A 14,083-nucleotide genomic window follows, 5' to 3' on the forward strand; every position below is an offset into this window, starting at 1 on the left:
ATGGCACAATTTGAGAGAAATTATTTAAAATGCCTGAATCCTGCTGTCGCATCCTGGATTCCCAGACCTTACACTTACCGGTACATTGATATGGTTTCAGAGATTCGGCGGTCCCGTTGACCTACTTCGAGCTGGGAAATTCCGCCTGCGCTCATGGGAATCATCAAAATGTGAGTACACAAACACACCGTTTTGCAAAAGCAGCTCACTGTTAACAACCACCTTACGATGTTTATAACCACGAACTTAAAAGAAATAATCGCTTCTTAAGCAAAAATAAAAAGTGCAAAAAAAAAAACGAATAATGCGCATCATATTCATCCTCTATTAAGTTCAGGCTCGCCTATCTTTCAAGGAGAAAAAATTATTAGTGGTTCCTACGAGTTTTAGTTTTATAGAATTAATCAAGGAAAAAGCTACAGTACTTGCATGATTAAATCAAGTACACAATTTTTGTTAGAAATAAATTCAAAAATAACTTATATAGTTGGGGGACAAATAAGTGGCATAGGGAGGGGGTGTTTTAGGAGCGATATCGGGCACCCCCGGATTTCTCTTGCTCAGCTAGAGGCACTGGTGGATGTGCAAAGCGATTTATTTATTTTGATTATGCATGCAAAAGCAGGCGGTGGATATGGCATAGGAGCGCGGCGCGTCATTCATGAAACTGCACAGCCGACTGGTGAAGAGCAGAGGAGCTGTGGCGCGGCGGGCAGGGGAGGCGGAGGGTTGCTATCGATCGGTGCTCGGCAGCCACTCTTGAATGGAGGTCTTGCCCCCTCTGCATACTGGGCAGGATCCTGCATCGCTGACGTCTCCATTGACGTCATCGCCAGCCTTTTATCCGACACACGACTTTCGCCGCTTTTTTGCAGCACCGCCGCCGGGCCGCGGCTGCACCGACTTGGGTGCACCAACTAACCACCCCGGGCCCCAAATGAGCCGAGCACACAGATATATAACCCGCGGCACGAGCTAAAACTAAAATAAACATTGTCCAGTTTTAGTTGGAGGCTATTTTTAGCCCCTGCCTGAGTGAGAGAGAGAGAAAGAGAGCAAGGGAGGCGCGCCGTGAAGAGTGGATGAATGAAATGGGTTTGCTTTGCGTCTGTTCGCACCCCGTTTTTCTCGAGCGTCTCGCGGTGCCCCCCGCCCCCAATTTGCACCCCGATCGGCCGCTGCTAGGGTGCCGGGCGTTTATTTTGTGGGGCCGGGGAGCAAAGGCGTTCGGAACGGCGCCTCTAGGCCAAACAAGATCGATTGTTCCAACAGTGACGTCATAGGGTTGATCAAATGACGTCACAACTCGATGGGCCATGCATTTTAACGCGAGCTTCAGAACTTGGAGAGCGACCCTTCATAGATTGGAATTCTTTACATAGTTTTTCCCGTTCTCGCGCTGTTGCTGCTGCTGCTCGAGTGCTGCGATTGTTTGTTTTGTTAATGGGGAAGTGCCAAGGGGAAAGTTTCCCAAGCATCAAATAGAAATACCTAGCTAAAAGGAAAGTTCAGACCAAAATGTTAAATGCAAATATACGTACTTGATGATGCGTGGATTTTATAAAATTGAAAGCGAAGGAAGGAAAGATATTATAATTAGATTTTCTATTAATGAGCAATCTATTTTAACAATGATTTTTGCGGATTTTGTTAATCCTAAATAACTCAACAATCGAATGGGAATTCCAAGTTGTTAGTATAGATCATAAAATTTAAGTAACTAATATTTTATTTCACTAGCTCTGCGCGAGTATAATAATTAGTCGCAATGCCAGAAATTTTGATGTGTGTAATAATGCGATATAAAAAGGTCATAATAATGATAAAACAATATATTGAATTTTATTTTCTATAACTTATAAAAATTACGGGACCTTTAATAGATAGTTATTTATGCTATGCAGCACAAGCTACAGTAGTGTCGTGCAGGTTGCATACTTGAAATAAATAAGGGGCTTATTATAATCCAATTATATCCACTCCCACTTACGACTTTTTTGGTGATATTTTAGAGTAGAAACAGATTAGAAATATAAAATATATTGATTTTCAGCCTAACTGCCCGAGCCAATTAATTATCCATCATTCAGTCACATCGTAAAATTTGCATTAATTAAATTTTAATATACATGATGGAATTTCTTTGTGTATGTTATGTTCGATAAATGTCAATTTTGTTACGTATAAATGAAACGCCTGATAAATTTATGTTTTTCATACACATTTATTGATTTATTTTCAAATATAATTTAAGACAAAGCTGCACAAGTCATTAAAAAAAATCACCTATGACTACGAAATAATGACATGTATTTTTATGTAACATCAAACAGAAATGCTGACAAAAGTAATCAAGGGTTACAAAATTGTTCTCTCAATGCAAAATGAAATATTATATATTTGTCCTTTTGAGAAAAACATCAACGCATAATAAATATTTTTTTTATCTTCAGTGATTTTGATATACACGATTTTTTATGTATATATTTTAAAATTCTCTTAGCCCAAAATAGTCCTATGGCAAAAAAATGACAGGTTCATCCGCCAATCTGAACAAAAAGTGATAGCGGCCTGTGTGCTCACAACCTGTGTGACCAACGCCTACACCTCTTTAAATATATGCAGGTTAATATAATAATTATTTTCTTATATCCACCCATCAATTTTCATTTTTAAGTTTTTTAAAATTTCATCATGTTTTATACAGACAACATTCAATTCTTAAGAAACTATACTTCAATAAGTAAATTATCCTTGTATCTACGTTGAATCTCTTCTTGTATTCTTTTGAGCAAACCAAATGCTAAGATTATACATAGCAGAGAAAATTATTCAGATTTATTGACCTGAGGAACAAAAAAACCTTTGTGTTGCATTTTTGTAACGTTTTGTCGCTGAAACTGCAATCATTCATTTTCCGCGTTAAATACATGCGAGCTCTGATGCGTGAAATCATTCATAAGAGTGTTTGCCGAAGTAAGTGTACTTTTTTATGGAAGGGAGAACAAGAGAATTAGAGGCTCGTTCAAAAATAAGCTTCATGAATGCTGATGTTTAGGAGTTATGAATTTTAAAGGTTTTCCAAAACTTAGTATGTGTATCGTTTTGATTTATTTCACGATTTATTATCAAACGGAAGAAATCACATTTTTACGCTTCAAATATCAATTTGGTAACAAAAATTGTATGGTTATTGATTGTATTTATCATTTTAATCATAATATATGTTTAATCAAAGTTTTACAAACGTCTATTTTGGTTGAAATATCTGCACTTAATTGAATTTATTTTGCTTTTAAATCACCAGTTTCATTCTAAATTTTGAAAAGCCTTTAATATGTGTTAGTGATTGAGGGATAAAATATAGCGAGATACGCTATGATAATTTTGTACTGTATCAATTTCAATGGTAACTGAAATTGGTCTCATATGATTTTGGCAATCAACTGAAATATGTGTTTACAAGTTTATGTGTTGCGTCTCATACATTTGTGTTCGTGTGCGTGTGTAGGACATAATATTGTATAGCCCACAGCCCATCAATCGTTACTTGTAGTTAATATTCTTGAATCAAATGAGCAAATGCATCAACCACGTAATTGGATATACTTATCATTGAGTGTGAGGGTGTGATGTGATTTGGAATTCCGAAATTTGAGTTAAATAAAATAATAAAGATCAAACGATTTTTGTCAAGTGATGGAAGAAAAATCTAACAAAAATGATCGCGACTGCAGTTCGGTTAGATTTACGGAACGCGAATTATCAATGGGCAGTTCCTCAGCAGCGTATTTTTTTCTTACATTTCTAAAACAGCCTCATCAGAAAATAAATAGATCTGTGTTTTTTTCCAAACACACCCCCTTGGATTATCAGCACACACTCTCGAACTCGCCGCAGTGAGGAAATTCGTCGCTCCCACAAGTCTAACCGTCCTCATTGTTTTTACATAAATTACCCCGCAAACATAGTTTTAAAAATTTGAGTTTGTTTACAACATTTTTACCCACAAAACGGTTCGTTTTAGAGTCGGTCGGTGGCTTTTTACGATCTACCTCTAAACCATTCACCAAAGAATAGCATTATTATCGTCTTAGCGCTATGGCACTTGTTGACAAAACGCACTTTTTCATATTTTGTGTCGCTTGAGCTGCTCGTTCGTATTTTCGTTTTCTTTGGATGAGATTTTATTGCCCCTCCTCAGGTGTTGTCAACAGGTGCGATATCACCGTTACTTAAAGTTATTATGCAACACAGATAAGGGGGCAGAGCGAGGAGCCCCTTGTAGTCCGGCAAGGGGCTTCGATCTGCGCACATATTTCAATACAATTCATCGTGTGTGTCTGTTTATGTTTGTTCGTGTGGTGGTTTTTTGTTTGTTTGTGCACCAGTGGAGACAATTGTTGATTCACTAGAGATGCACACTTGACTGCGGGTGGGAGGAATAAAATTAAAGTTATACATGAGATCATTAGTTGCACTGGTTTTCATCCAACTAGAGTGGTTTTCAATTGATATAACTAGCCGTGGCCTTGCTCGTTTTTATACAGCTTAAAAGTTTTACAAAGTCGCGGGTGACTAGAAAATGTACTGGCGGTGGTGATTCGTGATAATTTCCAAGTCATAGCAGCCATCAAACTTTCCCTGTACATTTTCCATTACATCTCTGGCAAAACATTGTAAATATTCAAAACAAACAAAATGCAAAATCCGTTTCAAATAATGTGTTATAAATTGTGCTCCAACGAGGTTTGGCTCGTTGAATAGCATTTAACATAAAAAAGTTGGCGAATCTGTTATTAAAATAATAATAATCTCAGTTGTGAAAGTAATTAACCAAGAAAACTTTGTAAATATACAAACTCGGGTAATTTCTTAGAAGTTAAGCACAAATCAAAATCATGTTTCTGTATATTGATTCAGGCATCTCATTGGTGTCTGAACTGAATTAGAAATCAATTGAAAAAATCCGCGAGCTTTCCTAAAGTTTATTTGGCTTGAATTAATTTTGTTTTGAACTGTTCAAATGTAAATTAAATATTTTTTTGTTAGGGGGATTGTATATGTTAGTGTGTTTTTTGTGTGTTCACGTGTGAGCCATTCATTCAGGTAAGCCCTTACTTAATATAGTTAAATAACTGTTTTGCTCTCTTTTTAAATATATATGTATACAATACCAGTCTCAGTGCCTGCACTCACAGTACAAGAAAATTCATATTTTTAAATCAACCTCGCTCTCGCGCGCGTGTCTCGTCACCTTCTTCGAGCCGGATTAGCAGCTGATTTCATTATCCTTAAGCAGCCTTCTCGGTTTGGGGGTGGTTTGCACCGAGTAAGGTTTCCGGTGCTCGGGGGTGACCTGCAGCTGCTCGGAGCTGCTGCCGCCGCTGTTGGGGGACACGTTGGCGTACTGGATGGGCGGCGGTAATACTATGTGGCTGTGCGTCCGCGACAGCGTCGACGGGTCCAGCGACAGGGAACCCTGCAGAGGCAGTTTGGACTTGACGTACAGGTCCATGGCGGCCTCGTGCATCGAGCCGCACGACGACAGGTTGTTGTTCTGCGCGTTGTCCAGGCTGTCCAGACTGCTGGACATGGACGGGATTCCGACGGGCACCTCGGCGTCCGACGAGGGCGGCGGCGGCGCCGCCGAAAGGGGCGGCAGCTCATTGTGGATGTGGTGCCGCGACGACAGCAGGCTGCGGTTGCTTGACTTGATGGCCTCCTCGTAGTCCATCTCGCCCTCGTCCTCGCTGTAGTTTGTCGCGTCCCGCGAAAAGCTCGTCTCGAAGCTGTTGCTGTTTGTGAGGCCATAGGCGCCTGATCCTGCGGCAAAACCACGCCAGTCAGCAACTGTTTTTTCCCCAAAATTATCCTCCAAAATAATTAGAAATATAAATCAAATTATACAAATAATATTTAATTAAATGTTTTTATTTTTACATTTTAAAGTAAGATTTTACTTAAAATTATTAAAAATAAAAGAGAAACTTACACTTATCAAATGCATGCATTTTAATACAATTTTACAAAAGATAAAGATTTTTAAATTACAATATCATTTTGTAAACGATCAAATTCTTTGGCACCTTAAATAAAACGTACACTATACACTTTTAAAGATCATTGTGAATTCTAGTCACTTGTAGACGGTTTCTATTTCCTGCAAATTTTTCATCATTTCAAACTAAAAAAAACAAATCCCCCTTTTTAATCTCACTCAGGCTCATGTACTCACCAAGTAAGTGCTCGGCACTGCCTCCAGAGGGAGATGCGTGCATCTCAACAGAGTCCGATGGCAACAAGAATTCACCGCCAGGTCCTTTCTGGAGGTGAAGTAATGTGGCGTCATGCGCAGGTGGTCGCATCACCGTCGTGTCCCTTTCGGTGGACGGTGGTCTGTGGAACACGGGCAGTGGCGCATTCACCACGTCTGGGTCCTGAAGATGAAATAGAGATAAAAATAATTAATCAAGTAAATTGTAGCCGTACCTGTATGCAATAACCAATCCTTTCAAGGATTGTTGAGAAATTAGGCCTGTCGTCAGGAATGGGGTGCCAGCACTGGGTCATCAGACCATAAACAGGGGCTGGGCACCCGTTGGGTGGCTCGAGACGTCCACCATCAGTCACTAGCTGCATGACCTCCTGGTTTCCTCGGCCTGTGTATGGCATGTATCCGAGGGACATCACTTCCCACAGCAGCACCCCAAAAGACCTGGATTTTAAATTAGAACGTCGATTTAAAACATTTCACAGTTAATTAAATTTCTCACCAAACGTCTGTTTTCGAGGTGAAAATACCATCGAGGAATGCTTCCGGAGGCATCCACTTCACAGGCAGCATCGCCTTGCCGCCTTTTCTATAGTAATCAGCCCTGAAAGATAAAAATAAATTAATTTCCATTTTTGAGAAAATATTTTTTCTTATTTATTTGCCTGTAAATATCACGCGCCATGCCGAAATCTGCAATTTTCACAACACGACCAGGGCCTTTGGAAGTCAGCAAGCAATTCCGGGAAGCAATGTCTCGGTGGATAAAGTGGTTGTCCTCCATGTACTTGCAACCTTTTGCTACGTCAATCGCGCACATTAAAAGGTCTTTCATGGTTAGTATGCTGGGGCGTTCCTAAAGACGAGACGAAGCCAATTAGAAATCTGTTTCCTAATTGAATTTTCATCATTACCGGTTTGGGTCGCGACTCCCGCAGGAAATTTTTTAGGTCGCCGCCCGCCAGCAGTTCGAGAATGATGAAACGAGGGTGGCTGTCGAAGCAGACGCCGATGAAATGCACGATATTGGGGTGATTGAATTTGCTCATGATCAAAGCCTCCATCAGGAAATCCATTTCCGATTGACTTGTTGACAGCTCCGGCAGAGTCTGTGTGCAAAATATCAGAGTTATTATATACGAGAGCTGTGAGGCAAATAAAGCTGCACTCACTTTCACGGCCACAGGCATTTCCACTGCGTCGTTGGCTCTGGTTTTGTAGAAGCCTTTGTACACCTCGCCAAAAGCTCCCTGACCGAGAGGCCTTTGGATCGAAAAGCATACATTTATTATTGATAAAAACAAAATATTGGTTGACCCAAAGCGTATTGTCAGGCCAGCCAGAGAAATAAAATCAATACTGGGAATTTATAAAAATTTTCATTGCATTGCAAAAAAGAATTTTTTTTCTCTTTTTCTTTCTTTATATTGAATGTTAATTAAAATTGTTTTTAAATTTTTGATAATTTTATTTGAAAAGATAATAAATTTGAATTTCACTCACGTGACCAGTCGCAGATGTTCCCGAGGGATTTCCTTGAGATCCTGGATGGTGTAGGTGCCGCCACCAAACTCGTAATTCGGGTTGTACTCGGTCATCATGCCGCCCGAGGCTGCCCTAAGCCGGTTTAATTGGAAGTCTGGTCCGCTGAGCAATTTCCTCCTTCTCATGGCGGTCTTTTTCTTCTGGTACCGTGCATCTGCCGCCGTGCAAAATCAATTAACCGGCGTTCCTCTGACAAACTAATTGCTCTCAACTTACACATGATCATGCAGCCTACACCAACGAACAGCAATATCCCGCAGGCCACGACGAGAAAAGTTGCCAAGTAGCTTGTTGAAAGATAGCTCTGAGCTTCGTTCATAGCTTCTCAATGGAAAAAGAAAGAATTACCTATTGACGATAATGGCTATAAAAAATTTTGCTCCTTACGAAAGCAAGAAAAGCTGTCGTTGCCCAAGAACCAGTTTGAGGGGCAGAGACATTTCGTCTCGTGGCGAAACTCGTCCATGGCAACGCATCTGTAGTCGCAGTGGCACGCGTTGGACAGGGAAGGAATTATGATGACAGACCCGTCGCCATCTGAAGTCGTAATTCCAGCCCTGGCCAGGAGCAAACCCTGACGAACCATCGAGCTGCCGCCCCTTCCACTGCGACGTCTATCAGACCAAGTATCTCCGCCTGTAAATATTTAATTAAATATTTAAAATTTTGCTCACTGAAGTTTTATATGTATGTATTTTGCGTGTTATTTCTTAACGAATTATTAGACAATTTTTGTTAAATAAATTTCGTTAATCGTCATGTGACAAAATGCAACAGTCAGGAATTTATTTTAATTTTTTATTCACATCAGGCTTTATGCAATCAAATCGAATTTTCCAGGAAAATTATAAATTATTTTTACATCACGATAAAAAAATTAAATTAAATTTTAAGTCCATGAAATTTATATTGAAAGTGGGTAAATCTCATACAAAAATGCAAATTATTTAAATTAAATTTAGATTCAATATTAAATTTACCTGCGAATCCACCTCCACCGCCTCCAGCAGTGCATCCGCCTCCGCCGCCACCAAATCCTCCGGCGCCAACAGGCATTGTACTCGAGCAAGGGTCGCCTCCAAAGGCACCGTCCAAGAAAGCAGCGCCCCTGACCACAGAGTGGCTGTCAGAATGACTTTGCCACCCGCCTCCAGCTCCTGTTTGATTATTTTATTTTAGTAATAATGCAAATTTTTCCAAATATAATCACTAACCCGCAGGATGCAATCCATACTCCATGCCGCTCGAGTTACCCATAGAAAGGTTAAAACCCTGACCATGCTGCAGCTGGGCGGTCATCAGGTCTTGACCGTGGCTAATGCCACCTCCGCCCCCGGCCACAATGAGAGGCATTTTCTGCCTGTTCTTCCGGCCAATCTGATTATTTATTTTGATTTATTTTCCAAAACTTTTTAATTAAGGAAAATTAGGTTACTGTAAAAATATATGTAGCTCCTCCGCCTCCTCCACCACCCCCAATGACGGTCATATTTCTGACTTCTCTCACCGCATCTCTTGCTATCCCTGTGGTTTTTGATGGGAGCCGTGGTGGGGCACAACTTCCACCGTGTGCGGGACGGCCCTAATTTTAAATTTTTAAATGAAGGATTAACGAATTTATAAATTTTCTCACATCTTTGCAAGTTGCTCTGCTTCCTTGCTGGCCCACTAAAATGTACAAAGGTTCTCCCTTTCGAAGCTCAACAACGGCCCGAACGACAGCACCCCTGCTGATCCCTTGGCCTGAGCTTCCACGTCCTCCACTTGCTCCTTTGGCAATTATTCTAAAATTTTTTCCCAAAATCAAAATTAAAACTCAATTCCATTTCAAAGCGGGTTTACGTGTAAAATCCCTCGTGAGGTGCAATCCACTTCTGCACTCCTGATAGGGGAGGTTCTGTGAGCACCGTGATGTTGGTGCTTGAGCCATTATAGGCGAGTGTACATTGCTCGGGAGAAGGGCCTAAGCGGCCTGAACTGCCACATGAACCAAAATGATAGTCTGGAAAATTTTTAATTTAATTTTTTAAAATTTCGCGATTTTTCTGAGACTTACAAGTTTGGTTTGAAAAGTCTTCATGCTCAGTTGTAGGTTGTGTTGGTTCTGGAAAAAAATAACAAATTTCCTGAATAAATGATGAAAATCAGAAATAATCTTGGTTCAGAATCAAATAATTTATTATTTCTTTTTACTTTCAGGCGCATATAGTTTCTTATTTTGCTCAAATTTATCTTTCGACTGGCCGGCCAAGTTAATGAAGAAAAACAGAGTGTATAAATGTCGCTGCCGATTGTACAAAACCAGCGGTCTGGTGTGGCTTATTTTATCGCCGCGGCACACAGCCTAATTATATTTTTGTTCGGCACGGATTCGCCGCTCCGTCGAGTGGTGCCAAAATCTGAGAATATTATAAAATGAAACAAACGCGCGAAAAAAAGAGAGGCCTCGCGATGTGTGTTCCTTGACAATGAATTTGCTCTTTGCGTCATTAAGTGCGCACAAACAGCAGGTTAGGCCGGCCGGCCGGCGCGTGTTCTCTCTCCGCCGACTTATTAAACGCGCGCCGTCATGAGACGAGTGTAAATTTATTTATAGATTCGCCGCGCGCGCGGCCCGGTTAACAGAGAATGGAAGAGACGCTGTCGCGCGCACATGCTTTGTACTGTGCTACTTTTTTGGCCACGCGCTTCAATTGGTGTGATTTAATAGCGCCAGATTTATCGCGTGCGCCGCGAGCCTCCGTCGGCTATAATGCTTCATTTTCGGACGACTCGGATTTCTTCTTTCTGATGCTCAATTCGTAACAGTCCGTTCTCGAGCAGGCCAGCTTAAATCTTTTCCGAGGCAATTAAGCTCATTGCTTTTTGTTGCTTGCAAATTCCAGCGGCGAAAGTTAATTTGTCTACTCACCCAAGTAGTTTTCATCCCAATAATTGTAGTTTTCTGTCTCGTTTGGCGGAACACCTGTTTTGAAAAATAATATTTTTTACTAAAAGAATGCATAATTTTAATTGCTTTTTAAAAGCTAAAATATTACAGAATATTATACAAATATTATGGATTAAAAGAACTTAAACTATCCAAACTATTTATTTTATCAGTTCCAAGTTCCAAATTAAAAAATAAATGACCAAGATAATTGTGGAAGTTTTTACATTGATTATAATTGTACTCACCTAGACCGAAGCATTCTGGGCTCATTGAAATGTCGTCAATGGCAATATCACCTTTTGAAGAGTAGCCCCTCCTCGCTTCAAACTGAATCGCATATCTGAAATTATAATATTTTATGCGGGATTTTGTTTTTGAGCCTTTGAGGATTCCAATTTTAGTGTGTGTGTTTGTACTGTGATACATTTAGTTGCATTTATTTGATTAGTTTGGTATTGCGTGTGTGATTTTGGCCGCACACGTGTGATTTTCTCACCTTTTCTCCACGTTGAGGCTGAGGTTGTAGATGGCCCGCACCCACTTGTCGCCGCGGTCTCCGTACGAATACCATCTTGCTTCGTGGATTCTTTGGCCACTTTGCACGTCAACCAAAAACAAGGCTAATGCGCCACTGTGCGGACCGTACATGTGGAAGTGGAATCGGATCTGCAATTTGCAGGGGTGGTGCTCATTGCATGGGTTATTCAAACTAGACTAGCACAGCAAGCATTACATAATTATTAAAATATTTTCATCCAAATTTAAGCCTCCATTTTAATGAAATCTTATTTTAGTTTGATTGACATTGAACTCTGAGAAAAAGTTTTATTTGATATGATTTGATACTTCTTCCTGTTAATTACTGATTAAATAACGACTATTTTGGGAATTATATTTAAGAATAGAAGAATTTAATGTATAAGAAGGGTTTAAAGTATCCAATAAATGAAAGACGATGAACATGTGGACACAACAGGTGCAAATATCTATCTAAGCTAATCTGGCTCGAGTGCCTTCGCTTGCAAGAAGTGTATTTCGTGTGATCGCGTCCGCGACTGAAAGCGGCCAGATCAAAAGAGCAGCTCACCTGACACGAGTTGAAGTACGGAGAGTGAATGTTGGAGTGGTACTTGGGCGGTGCGCGGAAAACGTCGCTCTCCAGGATGGCTGTTGCGCCCAGGTGCTTTACCTTGGACATGTCCACGAAAAGGTAGTTTCCTGTAATCAAAATTTTGAAAGATCGTCAGTTATTAAGAAATTGATTCGAAATTATTCCAAGATTACCTGACGAGTTGTTGTACGTGTGGTCGACACTTGGCCCAGTCAAATTGGTCGGCGTTTTGCCGCTGTGTCTGGTCCAGTTGAGCTCTTTGTTGCCCACGTTCCGCCATCCGCACAAGCCGCTTTCAAAGTTGCAACGGCTGTTTACAGGTAACTTGTCTGGAACAAAAGATTTTCAATTAAAAAAAAAAAAAAAATGATAATACAAAATTAGCAGTAAAAATGATAAAAAATATAAATAAAATTTCAATGTTTTTCAATTAGAGTCAAATTCTCACCACATTCAAATTCTTCGTCCTCGCCCTCCAAGCAGTCCTTGACAAGGTCACAGATGCGGCTTCGATCAATGCACGCCTCATTGGAGCATCTGAACTCCATCCCCGTGCACTCTTTTCGCTCGCCAAATGCTGAAAAAATAAATTGTATTATTTTAGCTAAATAAAATTTTGCTGAATATCACTTACTTCTAAAACAATCCACAAACTTCAGGTTGTCGATTGCAAAGTATGCGGGTGTCTTCTTGCCTGGCGTCACTTCGATAAGAACGTGAAATTCCTGGCTGATGCGGCCAAGGTTGATACTAAAATGCTTCCACCTACAACCCAAATTTTCAAAATTTAATTCCGCACACACTAAGTATTTTAATTTTCTATTAATGAAACCAAATTATAATTATATCTTTTTTTTAATTAAGCAGAAAGGTAGGCGATTTGGAATTTATTTGAACTCACAAGTTCAAATCGTCGCACTGCTTTTCGGAAACGACCCATGAAGTGCGGTTGACCGTCTCGACCACGACTTTGAGGTTGCCGCCCAACATTCGAGCCATCGAGGCGTCGAACTCGAGTTTGCACTGGTCGCCTGATCCAAAGAACTTTGGACTCATGAGGTGCACTTCTCGTTGGCTTGCAGGATGCGCTTCCGTTATCAGCACGAACAGGAAGTGCCCTGGAACACAATCACACAACAATTATTATTTTTCAAATCTGCCATTAAAGAACTGGGCCGTTTTTTTTATTTTTCCATTTCCGTTTTGAAAAATTTTATCTTAAAATGTACGTCAGCAGGTACAAAAACGTGTGCTTGATTCTCGTCTCATTGTTAGCGATAATTACAAGCTTTCAACTTAAAAACAGGGGCATGGAAAATAAATTTTAAATCATAATTTTTATCCAGACTAGTATTTATGCTTGGATTTTTCGCAGTTGATAAGCTAGTCCCGCAACCAAATATTGGCAATTTTTTTTTTCAAATAATTTTTGCAGAGTTTTAGTAATTTGCTTGACAGTTTTCTCCACATTATTAAAAACTGCTTATCTACTTTTTAAACCTTTCGATAAAAGAAAAAAGAAACATTGATTTAAGAGCCTTAATCGAAAGGAGAAAGGATAAGCGGCCTACTACCTGCTGCACTTTTGTGCTACGCAGGTTGCCTATCTTTATCAAATAATTCATGCCACAACTTCATTTATTAATGAGATGAATAATTAATTTTTCAAATAGTTCTACCAAAAATTGAAATTTTTAATTTTTCACTGTCATTTTGCACGAAAATATTCTTTTTAAAAATTGCAATAAATAATGAAGTATATTTTTTTTTTATTATTAAATAATGAAAAAAATTATTTTTGGTTTTTTTATATTTAAAGTTTTAACTCGCTTTTGCGAGTAAAAACGGTCGCGTCCATCGCACGTTTGACTCCATGCACCTGATAAAATGGAAGCTGTGTGCGTTCGCCGGTTGCGCGAACTCTGGCATTTCTCTTGAATTTCATTCGTGGATAAAGAATTTTGCAGCTAACGCGTCTGATTTTTTTGTCTAGCCAATTTTTATGAATTTAAATAATCCCAGATTCGATTGCTACGCATTTTTTTGTACTCAAGGTCGAATTAGATAATAATGGCCACTTGTAGCAAGGGTAAGAGATACGGGGGCGCAATAGTGCCGAGGAGAGCGTGGGATGCGGGAAGAGGGTGCGCTCGCCGGGATCAATATCTCTGGGTCGCGACGGGCGGGTAAGCGCCATGCACGCACCGCTCGGGCAATATGT

The 14,083-nt window shown here is 40.0% G+C and overlaps 1 protein-coding gene across 1 annotated transcript in view; it reads right to left on the minus strand.

Annotated features, from left to right (window-relative positions):
- Window positions 1–3,952: 3,952 nt before the first annotated feature.
- Window positions 3,953–14,083, minus strand: part of LOC132199817 (tyrosine-protein kinase receptor-like) — a 28,761-nt gene continuing 18,630 nt past the window's right edge. The window contains exons 4-27 of the mRNA XM_059624848.1: window positions 12,764–12,980; window positions 12,497–12,627; window positions 12,311–12,439; window positions 12,036–12,191; window positions 11,839–11,969; window positions 11,248–11,417; window positions 10,997–11,091; window positions 10,731–10,784; window positions 9,876–9,923; window positions 9,662–9,821; window positions 9,453–9,603; window positions 9,255–9,401; window positions 9,034–9,196; window positions 8,800–8,976; window positions 8,207–8,455; window positions 8,036–8,140; window positions 7,778–7,973; window positions 7,447–7,537; window positions 7,189–7,383; window positions 6,940–7,130; window positions 6,777–6,878; window positions 6,493–6,718; window positions 6,239–6,440; window positions 3,953–5,826 (exon numbers count right to left, since the gene is read on the minus strand). Of these exons, the coding sequence (XP_059480831.1) occupies window positions 5,273–5,826; window positions 6,239–6,440; window positions 6,493–6,718; window positions 6,777–6,878; window positions 6,940–7,130; window positions 7,189–7,383; window positions 7,447–7,537; window positions 7,778–7,973; window positions 8,036–8,140; window positions 8,207–8,455; window positions 8,800–8,976; window positions 9,034–9,196; window positions 9,255–9,401; window positions 9,453–9,603; window positions 9,662–9,821; window positions 9,876–9,923; window positions 10,731–10,784; window positions 10,997–11,091; window positions 11,248–11,417; window positions 11,839–11,969; window positions 12,036–12,191; window positions 12,311–12,439; window positions 12,497–12,627; window positions 12,764–12,980 (4,040 nt within the window). The 3' untranslated portion in view covers window positions 3,953–5,272. The remainder of the gene's footprint in view (window positions 5,827–6,238; window positions 6,441–6,492; window positions 6,719–6,776; window positions 6,879–6,939; window positions 7,131–7,188; window positions 7,384–7,446; window positions 7,538–7,777; window positions 7,974–8,035; window positions 8,141–8,206; window positions 8,456–8,799; window positions 8,977–9,033; window positions 9,197–9,254; window positions 9,402–9,452; window positions 9,604–9,661; window positions 9,822–9,875; window positions 9,924–10,730; window positions 10,785–10,996; window positions 11,092–11,247; window positions 11,418–11,838; window positions 11,970–12,035; window positions 12,192–12,310; window positions 12,440–12,496; window positions 12,628–12,763; window positions 12,981–14,083) is intronic.

Source organism: Neocloeon triangulifer, unplaced genomic scaffold (genome assembly GCF_031216515.1).
Source record: "Neocloeon triangulifer isolate White Clay Creek 2 clone unplaced genomic scaffold, ASM3121651v1 ptg000014l, whole genome shotgun sequence".
Taxonomy (NCBI): Eukaryota; Metazoa; Arthropoda; class Insecta; order Ephemeroptera; family Baetidae; genus Neocloeon; species Neocloeon triangulifer.